Source organism: Microplitis mediator, chromosome 10 (assembly GCF_029852145.1).
Source record: "Microplitis mediator isolate UGA2020A chromosome 10, iyMicMedi2.1, whole genome shotgun sequence".
Classification (NCBI taxonomy): domain Eukaryota; kingdom Metazoa; phylum Arthropoda; class Insecta; order Hymenoptera; family Braconidae; genus Microplitis; species Microplitis mediator.
The window spans coordinates 4,536,861-4,558,479 of NC_079978.1; the positions used below are offsets into that span (position 1 = coordinate 4,536,861).

At 30.6% G+C, this 21,619-nt stretch overlaps 1 protein-coding gene across 19 annotated transcripts in view; it reads right to left on the bottom strand.

Moving 5' to 3' along the window:
• LOC130675935 (disks large 1 tumor suppressor protein) overlaps window positions 1-21,619 on the bottom strand; it is a 251,336-nt gene that overhangs the window by 48,312 nt on the left and 181,405 nt on the right. For 17 of the 19 annotated variants that reach the window (XM_057481858.1, XM_057481857.1, XM_057481864.1 and 14 more), the window contains 2 exons: window positions 19,013-19,048; window positions 3,683-3,718 (listed from right to left, as the gene is read on the bottom strand). In XM_057481858.1, the coding sequence (XP_057337841.1) occupies window positions 3,683-3,718; window positions 19,013-19,048 (72 nt within the window). The remainder of the gene's footprint in view (window positions 1-3,682; window positions 3,719-19,012; window positions 19,049-21,619) is intronic. The other 2 variants (XM_057481847.1, XM_057481861.1) reach the window with 1 other exon arrangement.

Here is a 21,619-nt window from a genome sequence, read left to right on the forward strand (position 1 = left end):
CATAAATATTCAATCATACTTTTTACATCCTATCCATTAAATTAATATTTTAATACTTTTTTACGATGCATTATATCGGAAAAATTATTTATCTCACTTTATAAATACAGCCCCTTATTTCATGAAAGATATCGCACGCAATTCTCTTAAAATTGCACATTTTAAAGGCAATAAATCGTCACTGTGACTGAAAAGAAACAATGACTTGTTTTATTCTAACCGAAAAAGCCGACCTTTTAACTCTCTGAGGTAAAAGACGATAGAACACATTGTGAGGTAAAATGAACGTACAAAAAAAAAAAAAAAAAAAATAAACAAAAAACTTAAACAAAAAAATAAAATTAAAAAAAGTAAAAATGAGAAAAGAAAACTAGACAGACGTGACCAGGATAACGGTAAGCTTCCTTTGTGTGTCTCCACTTGCAACCTCACTCTCTTTCAAACGCAGTAAAGTAAAGAGGAGGAAAACGAAGAGCCAGAGAGTGCTACAGAGAGTTGTGTAAAGAAAGAGAGCAAATGCACACCAGCGTGGAATACAGGATTGGAATAAATTTACGGTGCTTTGGGAGTCGGATTAATCCTGCTTCTATTCGGCGCTGATTTTTTTTTCTCGTTCTCTTTCTCTCTCTCTTTCACTCCCTCTCTGTATTTTATTTTTACCTCTGCCCTCCTTTTTCTCCAGGGATGTCGAGAGAACGGGATAAACGTTCCAATGCGAATAGGTGATACAATTGTCCGGTCGACGCGATCGACTGTACGTGACTACGTTAAACTTCTCTTTCATCGATTGTACGATAAAAAAAATATAAAAAAAAAAAAAAAACAACACAACACAACTCATCTCATAAAAATCCTATGAAATGTACATTATTAATTTCTATATGAAAGCGCTTTCAACTTTAAACGTGAGGTGAAAACTTTTAGTTCATCTTAAAAAATTTAAATTTTTTCTATTGAATTTTCAAGTAATAAATAAAAAATTGAAACAAAAATGAATCCTGTGAATTCACAAATTTACAAGTAATTTCATATGTATACACTAGGATGAAACGGTTTAGGTTGTCAACACCATGCTATCCATCAACCCCTTTTCCTAATCCTCATGCAACATTCATTCGTTCGCTCGATCCTCTTAGTCAATTACGCCGATAAAAGATTCAACGTAAACTACTGGTATACTACTACACAACTACAACACGATGTTACCAGATTGTACATGAGTATAGTAGTGTAGTTGTGAAGGTGGATGTTTTTTCCGCAAGCTTAGCTCACAAATAAATTTCATCCCTCCAACGAGTAGTACTTTTGTACAAACTCTCTCAACTTGTTTATCTACCCGTAGCCTCCACCCGAAACTCAGGCGGCATATATCGAGCATTCAACCCAATATATTCCTATACAATCCCTACCACCCTACATTCCAATACCTCTGCTATGCCATACCAAAGCATTCTATAAAGGGGAGGTTTCGCATTACAAACTCACGGGTTTAACTCAGTGGTGTATAGAGAATCGTATGACCATCTATCTATTTCCTCATAGCTTCAATTTATCACGAACCGATGATATACACTTGATTGAAACTCATAGATTACACGTGTGGTTTTACGCTAAAAAATATTTTCTCCTTTACCGTTAAATAAATATATATAAAAGTTTGACGAGTAGGTAATATTTTATTAACGTTCAATTTTATCTTGGAAAATCGATACAATTTTAACATTAAAGTATGCCCTATCAAAGGAGCAGCTAAGAATTCATGTATATGTACACGTACATGTATATGTCACGTTACTACGAGTTGAATGAAGACTGTAAGCTTTGAGTATAAAAAGAAACTTGTGTAAAGGTAAATAAAAGAGAAGGTAAAAGAGGTACAGAAAACTGAAAATGCGTCTTTTACCTTTACTTTGGGTTCCTACACGGAAAGTATTTTGCATGGAAATTTCATTTTTACGAGCTACGACGACAAATTGGAAAACTTGACTCGCTGGTGGTTATCCAACGAGACAAGAAATAAAATGTTTACTTAGAACTCTCACCGCAAAAGTGGATTTACAGACTATCCTGAGTTGTGAGATTACAATTTGGATTTACTTCAAAAGTAATTTTTTATACTTTTGTAAAGTAAGAAGAGGAAAAAAAATAAAACATTAATCTTTATCTATGAGGATTAACTGTTTGAAATAAATTTTTTACTTGAATTTTAATTTACCGAGATTATTCGAATACGAAACCGTCTATTTTAATTCACCCGATCAACAAAATATTAATACATCCTCATTAAAAATATAAAATATAATATTTATATGACTGTAGTTAATTGAAAAGCATAAAATTGTCAGCATCCGTTGTAGTAATATATATATATATTAGATTGTTTGATGCTTATGACAACAGAATCTCGTTGATATGTTAGTTGCTGTCGAGTTAAACCTCGAGAGTGTTAGAGCAAGCAGCCGGCAAACTAATCCCACCAATTTGCGGGGGCGCAAGAGAATAACGGAAGGAAGACGAGTGAGGATGTAACGTGTGCGTTTGTCAACCGAAATGATATATACGATGTGACACTGGTGCTACAACCGCGTCCTGTCGTGCTATTATGCTGCTCTGGGGGAAGTGACAATGTTTAAGTGCAGAAATTACAGGAAGAGACGAATTTCTAAGTAAAAGGGTCAACCACCAGATTTTACTCGTCTTAAATCTCTAAGAGAATCCAATTGTCAGTTTCGTTCTTTTCTTAAATTCTTACTGGCTATTCTTCTCTCTTTCCATTCCTTTGCTGGTAAAATAGACGAGAGAAAATACAGAAGCTTATGGTTTACTGAGCGAGCTTTTTTGAAAAGGTGAACACTGAATTAGTAGAAAGATAAATTTTGTAAAGTGAGTGGTGAAGACAAAGAACAGTTAGTAAGTAAAAGCTTAATGAAAGGGTTTAAAACTGATAAAGTTTATCTCTCATCAAAACTTTACTTGTTTTGTTTATTGTTACGAAATCTACTTACTTCGGTAATATGAATATACTTGTCGACAATTTATTTATTTGTTCTGGTAATATTTTAAAGTTGTACAATTTATTTTAATCGTTAATTATAAGTAGTTCATTATTTAAAATCAAACTTTATATTTTATTTAAAAATATTAATATTTATAACAATTTCAAATATTTGCTTGTCCCGTAAAATTATTAGAATATCAGTTTGGTAAAATAGTTTAATTGAAATGGGAAATGCTAGTTTATATAATGTCCCGACCACCATCGCATTTGTTTTCGATATATACACAGAATTGGTAAAGTTTGTTTGAATAATTTTGTGGTAAATTGAACACTGAGAGTGATAGTGACAGGTTAAGAGAACAATACTGTCGAATATAACAATACAGATTGACAGTTTTAGTTTTAATAAAACAACCGATTAAATGGAAAATTTAAATTTTCCCATTTTGAAAATAAAGAATAAAAAAATAATTAAATTTATACACTGTAAAAAATTTTGAGAGTGAACGCGGATTCAATTCGGAGTGGATGACTATTTATTTATTTAATCCCCTTGAAGTAAAATTTTCTCCGAAGTGCAGTTTATTTTAATATTAAAACTCCCGATTTTTTACAGTGTAAATTTTGAATAAACGTTAAAAAATGTTTGTTAGTAAAGAAAGTGAATGTTAGTATTTTACTCACATGTCGTGGGTCCGCTGCGAGAAGCGGCGTATGAGCCTGTAACAACGCGTTTTTTTTTAACTTAATTTAAGAAAAATAATTTGAATCGTTCAATTGTATTTCTATAAAATACTGGCAATATTTCATGTGCTGTTTTGCTAAGCTATTAAATTTCATTACTAGTGAAACATTTCATGCAGGGAGTATATTACAAGCTATCTACTGGAATCGTTCACAATAGAAACAAAAACTAAAAAAATTCAGACACTGCACAATATATTTCATGCATTTATATATCTATAAACTTCATCGTACTGTAAATTCGTTAATTAAATTTGCTCGTTATTTCCTTTGTTTGAAGTATATTACATTGTACAGTTCATACAAGCTTACGCAGCTAGTTCAATTAAATTCTTCAGTGAATGATTTTCGCCGTAGGGCTACACTGATCATGTGATGAATTATAGTACAAAATAAAATTCAAATCACGAAAAACAGAAAAAAAATCCGAGCGCCAGTTTAATCATTGAAATTTTTTAAAACACCAAATAGTTCGTGTTTAATAATTATAAATACTTAGAGGATAAATATTACAGGAAGTTGAGGTTTCTTGTCTAGTCTATCCGCTTAAAATTAATTAATGCCTTCGGGAGAGTAATTTTCAAGAGGAAAAACAGGTCAAATAGCTGGTGAGGACTTAGTGCGGTTTTCAAGACATCCCGAGATCCGAAGGAGTAGGAAAGAGAGAATGGGAGAGGAGGAAGGAGAGATACGAAGCCATTGTGGTGGTCCTGATGATTTTCTTGCTGCGTCAGAGAAACGATCCGAGAAGACAAGATAGCAGGAAGGTTATGAGACTCGTTATTGTCTTGGTGTAGAGCTCGCTTAAAACCTCTTGATTCTCACTAAATAAATCAGACTTCTATATTCAAATACTTTTTAAAAACGAAATTCTTCTAGTACTATTGACTTCGGTAATGCTTTTGAAGTTGTTTATTAAAACATTCTTTTGAAAGTTAATTGTCGACACTGAAAAAAAGATTTTGAGCCAAAGATATCGTATATTCGGATATGGCCAAATAAATATTTAATTGTGAGAAAAATATAATATATTTGAAATTTAATTGCGTGAAATAAGTGATTTATTTGTGGTAAAGAAATGATCCAATTGCTGCAAATAAATGTTAGTTGGGCCATGTGCTTCGAATATATGTGTGTAAAGTATCGCCAAATTTTCCGTTATTCGTTACAAATTTAGCCCTCGGAGTACACTGGCGATCATTTTGACCCCAGAATGTTTTTTATCCTAAAATATTTCAAGTTAGGTTTGATTTTAATTACTTTTTTCACCGTTAAAAATTAGTTAATACGAAATAATCATAGTTGCATTCAAAAGAGCATTGTTTCACCTACAAAAAACGTCATGACCTGCATTCCGATAAAATGCATAGTTTTTAAGATATAACTCTTCAAAAGTGAAGTAGGGTCAATTTGACCCCGTGTGTACTCCGAAGGTCTGTTCGGAGGTGTGTACTTCGAGATTTAATATCTTTACCAAAAATAAATGATATATTTCAGTCAAATTATAAAATTATTTGAATCAACTGTCAAATTTAGTTGTACCAAATATATTTATTTGTTATTGAGAAATATTAAAATAAAAGCCACAAATATTTATTTTTTTCAGTGCATGAAATGTATCAAGTATAAAAGATGAATTGTTTTTGATAAATTTGAACCCCGTAGCTATGATTACGGATTCTATTGATAACGTATATGGCAAAGTTATGCTAACCTTATGGGCAAGAATAGTAAACTCTTACCGTTCACCTTTATTTAGTATCGGTCTCAAGTATACCCTGAATATATTGTACATACGGTACACAACTATAATACGGGAATAGAATTTCTTGGGTGCACATATTCCAAGACCATGTTATCATCGTTATTGAAACAACTTTATCGTACTGATCGACACTTTGTACTCTTCTCTATTCATCTATTTTCTCATTCGTGAAATTTCATCCATAATGGGTTTAATTTTGAACGGTAGTTTCTGAACTACTGTTGACTATATACTACTAACTATATACGAGTATATACTTATGCAGACTTATAAAATCGGTCTTATTTGAGTAAAGCTGAGTAAGATATTGTTGTATTTAGAAAGTTTTACAGTAAACGTGATGATAATATACTAATAATAATAATAATAATAATAATAATAATAGTAGTTATAACGATTAATTAGTACAAGTTTATGTCTCGGAATTATTCAAGTGCAGAAATGAATAATTAAAAATTTATCATTTAATTATCTTGGAATTTTTTAAAAATAAAAAAAAAGGATTGAAAGAAGTTTATTTAGGAGACGTTTATTTAATCAATCTAAAGTTATTTTACTAGATGAATTTTTTTTTGCTTAACAAGAATTGCAACTGAAAGTTTTTTTTTCTTTTATCATTTCTTTAATTTATTATTTTTTTTTTTTAACCATCTCCCAAAAGTTCTCGATGGTTTTCTATCTTTTCTTCGCTGTCGTACGACTACCCCGACGACTATCGCTAGCTACGACGCCGACGACGACAACTGGCCAGTAGAATGATAATTAATTCAGCGGACCGTCGGGGGAGTGTCGAGTTAATTTGCACCGACAGCGAAATATAAAATTCAATTAATTCGTCGCCCAAACGTTCCGAGACTCAAGAGTGCTCGTCCTCTTAAGTTTTTGGTTAGAAAAAAAAATTAAATTTTAAACACAAAAAGTAATAAAAAAATATATATATATATATATACGATATGTACTTAATATATTTTATCTTCACTCATGAGCATGAGTCACCGCGAATTTAAAGTAAAAAAATTAGCATTAGCATAAAAAAAATTTTCACGAATTATTTATGAAGAGATAAGAAGAGGTAGAAAAATACATCGAATAAGAAAACGGTACGAGTTATTCTATCGCAATATGTCGTATAAAAAGGCTGTAGGTAGATATATATGTTAGACATTTGTGATGTTTCTTTAGTATTTGGAAAATGTTGAGATAAGTCCTGAAAGTGCTTCGTAAAGACGATAGTAGTGGTGTACGACAGGTGTGCTAGCAAAAGCTTAATGGTAGCACTTTCTTTCGTAAAATAAAAAAAGAAATAAATATATATATAAAAATAAAAAAAATTAAATATTTGAATTCAGTTAAATTTACACATTTATGGAATATCGATTTTATTTTTTCAGTTTATCCTCACACTTATACATAAATTCTATTTAATAAAATATATAACATACATTTTATTTAATTCTAAAATTCTTGGTGAAATCAGTGAAACGAATTTAAAAATTTATGAAAGACGTTTTTAGTTTACGGTTATTAAATAAATATAACGACAAATGGAATTTGGATTATATATACTCGATTGAAAATTTATTGGTAATTTAATGTATATATATATTTATACATACATACCTATAAATAGATAACGTATTATGTGTTATCATTGTAGTATTTAATGATAAAGATAAATATATTTATCTGTTTGTAATTATAACATTTGTGAACATTGTTATCAATTTCATAGTTTAATGACTCTTTAAACATCAATGAAATTAATGCGTGATTAAAGTAAACTAATGTACGTGATAAAATAAATTGGCAGTTGTATAAACAAAGTTAATTACGATAGTGATATTTATTGCTATCTAAATTGTATTTTTAATGATACTTCTTTTATTATATAAACAAAATATATTTTAGAATTAGCTCTGCGTGATTTTAATAAATTTTTTGCGTGCTTTATCTCTTGTCAGATTTATATATAGAACATATAGTATAAAGTATGTATTATATATTTTATTTTGTGCTTGGTGAGTAAAGTATCTCGTGTGAAACGCGACGATTACAAGCGCCGTGTGTTAAATAGTCGTATATCAAAGGAATCTATATTTATATTTATAATAATTCAATATTTATATTTTTTAAATATATTTTACGCGCCAATATTTATCCTCAATAATTTATCAGTTTTTGTTTGTTATTATGTACTTTCAAAATACAAACATAAATATGTTACAGATTTACGGATTGTTCGTTAAGGTCATAGATTAAAAATAAATTCAAGTTACTTAATTGATGTGTAAAGGTGACGTCAAACCAACTGAAAGAAATGACGTCAATGAATAGAAAAATTCATTTTTTTTATTATTTTTAAAATAATTTATTTAATGTAGGGTGAAAATGGAATAAATATCGCGGGTGATATCACTCTGTAAAAACGAATTAGTGAAAATCACGTGACAATCACTATTTGGCAGTGAATAGTCACTTATTGCTAGTGAAAAGTATACCACTATTTGAATTAGTGACATACTTTTGGTTTCATACCTAATGAACTTCGAAAATTTGAACTTGGAAATTTGAACTTTGGCAATTTGAACTTTGGTAAATTTGAATTTACCTTTTTTTTCAGGTTTTGTGTGCGTGGAAATATAAATTATGTAAGCCTATACGCTTGAAATAGTACGGTGCATTTTTTCAGGGGTTTTGTGTGCGTGGACATATAAAATATATAAACCTATACGCTTGAAATAGTACGATGCTTTTTTTTTCAGGAGTTTTGTGTTTCATTTATAAAAGTTCAAATTTACCTAAGTTCAAGTTGCCGAAGTTCAAATTTACTAAAGTTCAAACTTACCAAAGCTCAAATTGGTAAAGTCCAATTTTCAAAGTTAATAAGGTCGGTCACCATACTTTTCACTAGTAGTCACTATTTTCACTACTTCAAATTTAACAGAGTACGATTTGTATATTTTGAGTAAATATGAATAGTAATTATTTCATGAATAATATTTAAAATATTTATTTTATTCTTTTTTTTGGAGAATGAAAAATAATAAATTTAAAACTCTAAATTAGTGAGGATCAGCCTTTTAAATCATATTGCAGATAATATTTATAATTTTAATTTTCACGCAAAACAACATCTTTATTTCTTTAATTTTCTTTAGAGAAATCCCACTTTCCCGGAAAGTAAAATAACAAAAATTCATAATTTGTTTTACTTTTTGTTTCTTCATAAAAGTGCATTATTTTGTTACAATGCGAAATTAATACTATAATGGATGATATTAGTAAAATAATATATCATCATAATTTTTTATTTAAAATTTTTATTGTTTTATGTTGTTCCGTATTTCTTGTTTTATAAATATTCTATGCAATAATAAAATCTGATTTTACTTATGATGCAAGTTATAAGTTGTGTAATGTTACAGTCTGGCCCATTCTTTACAAAGACTCGGTTTAATTTTCCATGTAAAAGACATTAAAAATAATGATATTTTTTATGACAATACTGAGAATATACATAAAATAAATATCTCCAAAATAGTATAAAAAAAAATTTTAATATTTTAATGACACAGAACTATGAGAGTTGTTATCCTAAAAACAAAATATACACAGTTCTGTTCGAAATAAATGCATTTTAATAACGATTCAAATAATATAACTTTTTCCCTACTGTCAACATTTCTTGCATCTGATTATAAATATATATGCATATATAAAATGTTTTTATGTAAAGCACTTAAATTTTGATTTTTTAGACATCGTATGGAAAAGTTTAACTTTTTATATTTTAATATACATATACATAAACATATGTATAACGAATTTAACTAGAAACGAGAAAATAAAAAGATAAATCCTAAGAACTCTTTTCTAGAGTTATAGCTGGGCATAATACATATATACCGAGAGCTTTTGAGGAATGAGGGTAATTTCGTCGTAGCAACCAACCGGATGCAAGAGTTTTACGCCTTCATGAAGGGGTACGTCGCGTGCAGTTTAACGATTTTAGCTCTATACTACTATTCGGTAGGATCTCTTGAGGAATTTAACAACGTACTTAGGAATGTATAAATTAAAATAAAAAAAAAAAACTGTCTTTAGAATTTTAAATTGATCATGACCATAATTCAAACAATTTTATAGTGACTAAAAAAAAAAGTCGTAGGTAAAGAAAAAATAAATTTAAAAATCGTTATTTGAAGTTTGGGTTTGCAAATAAATGAGAATTCATTTGTTGAATGTCACTCAGCACTTACCGAGCAGTGTGTGGCTCACGGTTTTCCTATTCCTATACTCCACCACCGACTTGACCGTCCAACCTTTTTAGCTTTCCTCACTATTTCAAAATAGACTAGTTCCATTTCTCATCAAGTCCAATTTAGTTGAGAACACGAAACGCCAAACTAACATAAACTGCCGGACTACGTTCAGATAGCAGTCAATTCATTTGTATGGATTTACTTTATACAGCTTCCGTATAATTTTCTGAGTACTCAAGAATCGTTTTCAGAATTTATTGCTCAGCTAAAATGCCCAGCTGTTTAGTTTCATATCGATTCATCTATTACAACCCATATATACATTTATAATATACGATTTCTTGTTTTCCGACTGAAATTTCAATGAAAAGGAATTCATTTCAAAAATAGTTATGAATAAATTTTTACTTAAAATAAATAGTTTACATTCAAATAATATTCAATTGGAAATCCGTTACTCGAAAGTTGTTTCAAGTATTAATTAAGTCCAATAAGTCTCGGTGAACTCGCGTGGGAAATTAGTAACTCTTGCAATTCTCGCAAGTTCGCGATCAACTTTATATTGTAGCATTACACATATATACATAGAGAGTACATTGCATTGATAAATTTGCAAATGGTAATAAGAATTTATTAGAGCAAAAAAAAATTTAATATTCAGATGAATAAATAAAACTAAAATAGTAGAATAAACGACCGATAACCGATAGCTCATGGCACGACGGATAGTAACGTTAAGATTCGAATAATTAATAAAGTGACTTGATAAATTAATGAAAAGTTAATTTTATCAAATGGACAATTAGTCAGTGGTGTGCAAACGTAGGAAAAGCAGTTAACGTCTACGAAGGCTAAACCACAATTGCTTTTCCTTGAGAAATCCCTTCAGTCACGCTGAGAAAACACACAGCATAGGATGCTCTCCGTACTGGATACTCGGCTCTGTATTATCAGTACGCTCTGTACTCAGTACCATGGCATTTCGTAGAGCAGCATACCATACACTCCATTCTATCCCATACTCGAGCTGTCTGCCACAAAATCTATGTGTCGGCAGTCTTCCGTGAAACGTACACTCCATTCAGCTATACTACCACGTGCTATATATTCATTCCACTTGCGGTGAACCGAAAATTGAAGAGAAACGGAATATCGACGGATATATAAAGCTTTTACGTACTTTATACTCGTAATAATTACTCTCACGTCATTTATTACCCTTTATAATTTTCCATTTAAATTTCTACCAATTTTCTACCTAAAATATTTTTTTTTTTTTTACAATCAACCAATTTTATCACAACATTTAGGATATCATTACATACACTGTAAAAAATCGGGAGTAAGTTCGGAGTGATTACGGCTTTTATTTAAATCCAAACTCACTCCGTCACTCAGAGTTTCGAAGTATAAAAAAAAATCACTCTGCATACGGAGTAAATTCGGAGTTTGTCTTATCAGCGGAGTGATTTCGGAGTGGTCTGAATTTTATTTAAATCCGCATTCACTCCGGTTCGTTTTAATATTAAATTAAACCCCCCTTCGGAGTAAATTTCATTCCGGATTTAAACCGCGTCCACTCCGCGAATTTTTTCCAGTGTAATTAAATAACGAGTAAATAAATAAAGAAAACCTTGAACTTGCTCCTTGTATTACCTATTAGAATCAGGACCTCGCTCGCGTTTTTCTTACCATCCAACCGTGAATGTATTTACATTGATGATAATGGTTACGAGGCCGTCACGGCCGGTTAGCACAATCATACAAACTGATCGCGTGGCACACATAATATAGACAAGTATTACCACCACTATTACTACTTCCAGTGGCACCAATACAACCAAACATCAGATCCTACCAGCCGGTTCACTTTTTATCATACGGATTACGAAATCGTCTATATATATACATAACATATATGTATATAAATGAATAGCTTACAATTGATTGAATTGCATACACGGATAATACATATTAATACACATTCACAAACCGACTATGCATATATATATATATACATACATAATGCAGCAATAATCATCAAGGCATGTGTGATATTGTCGTCACGTCATATAAAACATCATTGCTTATTACACTTTTTACTAGCGAATAATAAAACGCAATACAATATAATATGTAATATCTACTTGACAAAAGTGTACAACGCAATTTCATTCACTCAGACCCAATTATTATACTATTGTACTACGCAACTTTAACATACGTGTATTATTTAAATATTTTCAATGTCTATATCATAAAAGACAAGACTTTAAAAATATAAAATGTAATATGATATTATAGTTACACGACCTTCATATATATGAATCATGACAATATTACAAACAAATCTGTCATGTCAATTATAATCTATTCATCTTTATATACTCCCAGTATATACAATATTTCATACTAAAGTTTTTACAACGATTATATAAACAATTTTATCTTTGTACGAATTAATTAGCGCATTGATTGCCCAAGAGAATTTCTTGTTTATTTATTTTTGTACCAAGTCGATAAGCGATTCGTTGTGTGCTGTTGAATGAAACAGAAACAGAAACATAAACGATGATTTCAAATTTCAATCTGACGAAATCTGTTATTGTTATCAAAGGGAATCAAATATAGACAAATATATGAATAGAGAGGAATACGAATGTTAGTGACAACGGATCCCATTTCACGTGCCTGTGTTCGACGTTATCGAAAAGCTTCATGATGCTAAATAACCCCAATAACAATTTTTATTATAAAAAAAAAAAAAACATTTTAACAATAATGACCATTCAAGTATAAATAAAAATCGACGAGTGTAGAACGGTTTTTATTGAAGAACATGTAGTATTTTTTTAAGTGACGATGACTCACCGTATCGAGATTAAACAGGCTCGAGACTTTCTTCAGAAACCCGTCTTGCGACTTCTTCTTCCTTCTCGTAGCCATATCCTTTACTCTTCGCGATCAGAGTTTAGCAATTCAAACGTGAATTAATCCAAGGCTAACTCTTAAGCTTTATGTACTTAACAATGTAACAAATCCTTATGATATTTTTGGTATATAAATTTATTTATTTATATATATTTAAATATCGGTACACATTTTATAACAAAACCACTAATGTAATGTACGAGTTTCACAAAGTAAACTGATAGTAAAATTAAACCCGATTTATTGCAATGGATATATTACACTTTTTTATTACTCCATCAATCTCCTGTTTTATTACCTTGCGACACTATTGCAACCGCAGAAAAAATATAAATTAAAATGAAAAATAAAAAATTTAATTTTTAAATAATAATTTCACGTGTAAAAAAAAAGTTTTAAATTGGAGTTTGAGTTTGGGAGTAGGTTGGAAATTTTTTTTATTCCTGCAGCAGAATAATAGTTTTGTCTATTTGTATTTTATTTTTATTTTATGCTGTTGTGAAGAGGAAATACTAGCGTAGTTGAACGATAATAAAGTACCAAGTGTACTATCGTATTGCTCGTCGTTGCCCTAATGTCCCTATCCGTCAGTTCGCAGGTGGGTGTTACTCTCACGGTCACATGTCCACGTTGTCGTTTGTGTTGTTACAACTGCTATATATTTACATGCATACATATATATATATTTATTTTACATACATACGTGTACATGTAATGTGTATATACACGTATACAAACGTGAGTAAATGAGAAAGAGGGATAATAAAATGTGAGATAGAACAGAGAATGAGAACGAGAGTCGGAAGGACGAGTTTGTTGTAAAAAAAAAAAAAAGAGGGGGCTGGAGTCGAGTACCGTGACTATGAGGGTCAGGGCGTAATTCTCAGTGCAGTCAATTTTTTAAAAATTTATTATTATTATTAATGGGATGATATCAATCGCAGGTTGACATGCAGGTGTACAATCTACTCCAAATAACCTGATTCAAATTTTTTTTTTACACGTGGGAAATAAAAGGTAGATGTAAATGTTAAATGAAATCCTAAATTACTTGATAAATAAAAAATTGCAGCGTTTTACTCCAATTTATTAAAAATGAATCTGGAGCCGGAAATTTAACCGGTTTTAAAATAACTCCATTTTAAAACTTATCAATATTTTCACTTAAAATCCGCACATTTAAAAATAATTTATGTATAAAAATACATATATCTGGCTTATTTTACAACAAACGTATTTTTTCGACACTGGGCACGCGTATAACTAAAAAATCACTGTCAACTGTAATATATTTAAGCCGCATTCCACGCCTGTTGCGTCGTCGTAGTCCAAGATCAACGACTTGAATTTCCCTCCACAATATTTTATACACTAAATATATCTATATACATATATGATATATACACACACTAATAAATATTAAATAATATCCGAGGCGTATATTAACAATAGTACGAATTATCTCACGTTATTTACAAATGCACTTTACTTATATTGCACCGGTAAAACCATAAATAGTTATATTTAACTACAATATATACATGGATATTTTTTAATTCCTCAGTCAGGGAATTTACTGTGAAACAGGCGCCCGGAGAATAGGCTTGGACATGGTTCACGGCGTCTCGCGTAAACAGGTTGCACAGAGAAGTTGTTCTCTTGCCCCTGTCCTACGTACACCTACACGTCAACACAAATGTCCATTGCACTAATACACGACAAAACTAACTCCCACTTCTCCAGTAAAATACCATAGACTCAGGGACTAACTTCACGGTGCACTTGAATACACTTTGAAATTTTGTCTAAAGTGCCGGAAAATTGTGGAACCGGCTTGCGGCTTATTAAATTCTCGAGTAAAAATTTAATATTAAAAATATTTTCCCTCAATATTACGAGTCCTTCATAAAATATTTATTTTATACTATATTATAAATATAAATAGTATACTCTATCTAACTGCCCGAATGAATAAATAAACATATATATTTTATTTTATTTCAATGGCGGCAGCAGTTCTTACAGGTCGCGATTGTCGCGACGCTGGATACCGTAACCGCTGACGTCATCATACATAAACTATATATAAAGTAGAGCCTGTATACGTGAATCTATACATGCTATTCATTTAAATATACCTATATATGATACATAGTACTACTGTGTACGAGTGTACTATTTCGTCTACTACGAGAGCTACGAGTTAAGATAATATACAATATAGTTAGACTAGATTGTATATTTAGACTAGACTGAACATACTCAACTGACGAACAAAATAATTTAACACGAACTCAGCCGAACATTTACGATTCTATACGATTGCGTGGGTGCGAGCCACAGATTTTTAAAAATACTAACTGATCTGATAATATTAGTTTTAGTGGATTTTAAATATTTATTTAAGAATCGGGAAGTAGATTTAATGAAGTATTTATTTCGAGCTATGATTTAATTAATTTTAAAGAAAATAATCAAGAGAAAAATATTTTTAATTCATTATTTTAGTTGTTGTTGTATGAAAAATAGTACTTGTTAATACTTAAAATTTCATCAGGTTGAAATGAAAAATACTAGAGCTGAGAATTTACTGGAGCAAATGTATATGACCTTGTTCTCCACTGGGAACAATATTCTTGGGGCTCTTGTTCCCGCCAGGGTCATGAAGCATTCAAATTTCACGAGAGCACTGAGTTACGCGCAGTGTAGCACAAACATGAGAACAAAATAGAGAGAAGTGTATGAGCACTGACGAGAAAGTGATGAATGTGTGGTTGATGGAGAAAAATAGGCAGAAGAGAAGAAAGATTGAGAGAGCCCGTGTAAAAAGGAATCTCGACTCTATTTTTTTTAAAATTGCTCACGGGCAGTGCAAAAAAAATGAGTATTTTAAGTGTGTCACCTCACACTTGGAATGGGTACCCTAGAGCTATGACCCGGAAGCTTTAGTAATTCTTTAGAGTACATCAAAAGAGAATAGAATAGTGGATGTGGGTGATGAGTGTATCGAGATATAAATATCAAATGACTGGAGATTCATATAGATTAATGTTTATTTTTAATTTATGCTCTATGTTTATATTTATAATGTTAATAAATACAAACTTCAGATAATGAATATTTGAAATTTTAGTTGCATTTGTTTTACAAAAATATATATATTTTTTTTCTCTTATTAGCAAAGGCCACGTGTAGTTGCTGCTGTATTTAATAAAAATATTATTTGTGATTGTCGATGAAATTCTGACGTGACCTGACATCTTTTGGATTCGATCAATAGTAACTTTATCGGTAAAACAGACTGAGATTTACGACGCATGCGCGATGATCGTAAAAAAAAAAATCGTTCTTCACTAAAGAAATTTTCATATATTTTTAAATTAATACACGGAAGAAAATGATTGACAATAATTGTAGTTCAACTTGTAATTATTTATGTTATGTTCAATAACTAATATCGTTTCAATCAGTAAAATTATGATTTTAATGTTTAAACTGCTATAATTAATAGTTAATTGTTGAAATGTACTGCTTGACTATTTAAAATTACTACTTAAACCTTAAAAAACTACAAGACACTTGTCAAAAAAAATGCATCTGTTATTAATTTCTTACGTTCTACTCCATAATATTTAGAGATCCGGTCTAGGCGCGCTGTTGACGATAATCTCAGTAATATTTACTAATATTTTTTTTCCGTATAAATAAAAGTGAGGAATTTTACATATTTAAATTGATTGAAAAAATTCTTAATATTGAATACCAATAATGTAAGAAATATTTGTTTATTGATTTAACAAAGAATTTGATAAAAATATCGCAGCTTTAATATGGAAATAAATTCGTTTAATTTTTTAACTTGATAATAAATAACAAAAAAATTACGCTCCGTAATTTGCCACGTAAATTCTTTGACTGGATTCCTGTCTATGAAATTCGGGTTGGAAATTTAGTCATAGAATAGAAATTTATTTTCAGTGTAGTGTAGTTTAACGTGGGTGCACAACGGCTACGGCTGCGACATGTTGAGTGCCCAGCAGCAACAGCATGTACCCTAGCAAAATTGTATTCTACTCACAACATTCTCGTCCTTTCATATGCATTCACTGTTTTAACACGCGCTCAGTCGTTTGATGAATCTGCCTGTCAATAGCTCGTGCTCCGTAAATCACACAAACGTGCACAATTGGATTCAAGGAAACAGGATAAAAATTTAAAAAAAATAAACAAAAATAAAAAATAATAAAAAATTATTTTGTTAAAAATTTTATTAACAAAAACAAACGTAAAATAAAAATAATAATAATAAATTGCACTTGAAATATATTTTATAAAAGTAAAAAAAAATTCCTTATGGTTGCATCAAAATTAGTGTCTTGATCTCTTCAAATATCTCCATGCGATCAAATCCTAATAATTAAAAAAAAAATAAATAAATAAAGAAATGAGTTAATTATTAAACTAGTGATAAATACGAATATTTTAAGCCAATTCCATTGTTAATAAAATTCCCATTGTCATAACATGCTAAGTATGAGAACAATTTCGCGTAATATTTAACGTACGTACATCAGAAAGTAACGTAAATTTTGTTTTCATTCTGTTGTCATAGTATTACTACTATAACTCCTACTCCTACTATTCCAACTCCTTCTTCTTCTTCTTCTTATACTCGAGGTTCTGAGGCACTACGACATACTACGCGACATTTTAAACAAATTGCACGGAAGAGAAGCAAACTTGCTGTACTCATTATACGATATTAAATTAGAAAATGAGAGTAACTACCTCACCATCACACTCACTGTCGTGGAAGCAAAGTGTTCTAAAGTATAGTAGCCGCGGGAGTTGACGAGCTCGGAAGGCTCAAACTCATTTATGTAATGCGTTTGATAAAAAAAATTTAATAATAATAATATTAAAAATAATAACAATAATGATAATGAAAGGTAGAAAAAAAATGAAAAGAAAATTGCGTTCATTTTAATAAGTTTGTAAGGGAAAAATCAACCATAAGACATATGTTCTTCTTTAGTATATATAAAACGTGCTCATCTCTCGGTATCACTTGAAAACCTGATAAAACTTTTTCCACTTCACAATCTTACGTCTAAGAAGATTTGGAACGATATCCCCCAGCGAATCTCTCGTTTGAATTTCAAATTTTTTGCCTCTTACTTTCGCTTTTTTTTATTTTTCATTTTTTTTTCTGGTGGTTACTCATGGATACGTGTTAAGGTTTTGACTTTGAATGAATTCGACGACTCGATTCACGCAGAAAACTGGGCTTTTAAAAGAGTTGACACTTTAGTAACTACGACCATATATCAGGAGCAATTTTAAAGTATGAAAAAGTCGAGTTAGATAAAAATGTGATCGAGTTATTGGGAAATATTCAAAAGTTGAATGGGAGCTTTTTTTTTTATATGACGAAAAGAAGGTAAAGAGGGGGAAAAAAAAATTGTCAGAACACTTGAATTGAAAAAGCCCTAAACAACGGTCTACTTGAGACTGAGTATCTATTGACAATTCATTCGTCCGTTCGTTCGTTCCTCTACACTCGTGTTTCTAGAATGAGTGGCCTTTTGTCCTCGTGTTCAATCTAGAATATAATATTGAAGGGCCACGGATTTTAATAGACATTCTTTGAACATAAAAAAAACCACTTTACATCGGAGTATTGATTTTTCATACTTTTTATTTTGACCTCCATTTGTTATTAAATCATGAAAGATTTTTTTTTAGAATTTAGATTTTAATTTACCGACAGATAAAATTTACGTGGCTTCGGATATTGAAAAGAAATTTTTTTTTTTTAATTGTATCGTTTTATAAAAGTGGTAAAAATATCTTATTCACGCACGCATTAAGACGCTTTAAGCGGATCTAAATGATAAGACAAGATCGATTGCTCGCTTCTTTACTCGCTTGACACTCGGCAACATTTATCACCCCGAAGTGTAGAGAGTTTTTTATTCTCACGATAGAAAAACAGAATGGACAAAAAATAAAAAAATGCTGAGTCTATTCTCAATTATTTGTGAATAATCGACTCGAGTGGTGAAGCTGCTTTTTAGCCAGAATTGTTTTCTCAAAGATAAGCGTCGTTATTTTTCAATGTAGAAGATAGTCAAGACCCAATGGCTTATATTTTATCCGTGTAAAGTGTTACATCATTAATTAAAAATAAATATTGAAGCCAACAGACAAATGCATGCACTCAAGCTTCTAGATTGCAGACAAAAAAAAAAAAACAAGCATCATGCACTACACTATGAATAGTTTATAAAGTATGATTAATTTATTGCTTACCTGATCTCCATCATGCCCCTGCCAGCTGTCGTGGCTCTGTAACAAAAAAAAAAAAACACAATAAATAATCCATGCTTGAAATCCCCTAAAATTCATGAATATGTTTTACAAACAGTATCGATAAGCTCTAAAGCGCTCTAAATTGGGGATGAAGCATGAAAAAAATATAAAAAAAACCAAGTAATCACGAGATATTTCCACAAGTTTTGAATTTTTATTGCAAATATCCCGGCAATCCAACATATTCTATAAAGTGTTGAAAAACGATATGTTATTGCTTTCAAATCGATTTATTTATTTCACTTTTTTTTATATCACTCATATAAATATAAAAATATATTCATATCGAAGGAGATTGCTATTTCCCGCATTGATCATCCGAGCGAGTTTATAATTTGCATTGATATCGATATGTGTACTTTTTTTTTTCATATTTTTTATTTTCCTACATATTTACTATTATTATTATTGTTATTATTGAAATTATATAAAATAGAATTTTACATTAGTCATGACTCATAAATCACGAAAATAAATGACATGAATATTTATGATTTTATTGTTTATCGCACACCTAAAACGCGAAACATTTTGGTGTGCTTGACTCTCACACGATTTTTGAAGTCAGATGCTCTCATCACGCTATTGTATACTACACAAATATAGGGGAGGAGGGGGCAAAGTGGGCCGCATGGGGCAAAGTAGGCCCCTTAAAATTTCCAAAATTTCAAAAAATACGGGGACAAAGTGGGCCCTCAAAATTTTCTATAGGGGAGGGTGGGGCAGAGCGGCCCCCCTAAGCCAATTATTATTTTTTGTGGCTTTCAACCATAAGATCACTTTACTTTTGTCCTATTTCGAACAAATTTATGGACATTTTGCCAAAATTCTGAAAAATTTTTTTTTTTTTTTTTGTGGGGCAGAGCGGCCCCCCTTCAAAAAGTGATAAAAAATTTTTTTTTTTCGTTTTTTTTTTTTTTAAATTGTTTTCATCATTAAGAATGTATTTCTTTCTTTTGACAACTATTTTTGGTTTTATATTACTCGAAAAAAATTTTTTAAAGCGTAAAAAATCGTTCACTCTCGATTACCTTAATTACTAATTGTTATTTAATTAAAAAAAAAATCAATTCTATAATTTTACTTTATTTCAAAAATTTATCAACTAAAAAAAAAAATTTAATTTTTATAAATTTTTAGTGACCAAATTTGCCTCTTACATAAAGAAACGGCCGAAAAATATGAAAAAATAATTTTTTCGGAAGTTTCGGCTGGTCCATTTTGCCCCAGGTGTTATGCGTAGGGCTAGAAATGTGGAATTATAATAATTTTTTTTTAATTTGACGATAAAAATATGAAAAAATCACTTTTTTAAAATTTTGGGCTTGTCCATTTTGCCCCAAATGTCATGCGTAGGGGTAAAAATGCGCAAAAATATCGGATTTATAGTAATTAGTCGAAAAAAAAAAATTTTTTTTTTGGTCAAAATTTCAGGGGGGCCGCTCTGCTCCACCCTCCCCTACGCTAATAAATTTGGGCGGATAATAAGCTTATCGAAATTTCTTATATAATGAGGGCTAAAATAGACCGTCAAAACTGTTCATTAAATATAATTTATTTAGAAAGTTAAAGATAATAAAATTACGTTTTAAAGTTATATTGCAGCAGAGTATTAAAATTACTTTTTTATCACTCATGCAATATAAGTGCTATCTTAGTGCACGCTCTTTTGTTCGCCAAATAGCTGTTTGCCCATTCAACTGTTTCCACGACATTTGTGTGCGTTAAACGATTATCTGCGTGCGACAAGTAAATTTGAGTGCGACAAGTAAACTTGTCGCACTCAAATTTACTTCTTGTCGCATGCAGATTATCGTTTAACCCACAAAAATGTCGCGACAACAGTTGAATCAGCAAAAAGCTACTTGGAGAATAAAACAGCGAGCACTAAGATAGAACTTATACTGCATTAATGATAAAAAAAACTGTGTTCAATTCGTGCGGTGTTGTCGATTACCCACTCGAGCAAATGAGCGCACTCACTTCGTTCGTGCGCTCAACTTTGCTCTCGTGGGCAATCGACAACTTACCGCACTAGTTGTACAATATACTATTATATTATTAAAATACAATTGTTTTATAGCTATTTGCAAATATCACACGTGTAAAGAATAAAAAATATCAAATCCGAAATTTTTTGGAGGGCCCACTTTGCTCCTAATTTTCGATTTTTTAATTTTAATGGGCGCAGCATAATGAAGTGAAAATAAGTATCAAGGGTCTAAAAAGAAGTAAACACGTAAAAAAAATTAACGACATTATAATTATTTTCCTTAAGGGGCCAACTCTGCCCCCTCTCCCCTACTATTTAAAGTATACTAGTATCAAGAGAACACTCTAATAAACAAACGTGATGTTTTTGAAATCATTTAATTCAAATTATCATAAAGAAATAATGAATTCAAAAAAATTTTTTAAGCGCCCGTCAATCAGTTTACGAATGTGAGTATGTGACCTCCATAATTTCGGAAAAACTCAATTGATCGACCCAATTATATTCTCTTCAAAAAGCAACATTGTAATCCTATTTTTTTATTCAAATATTTG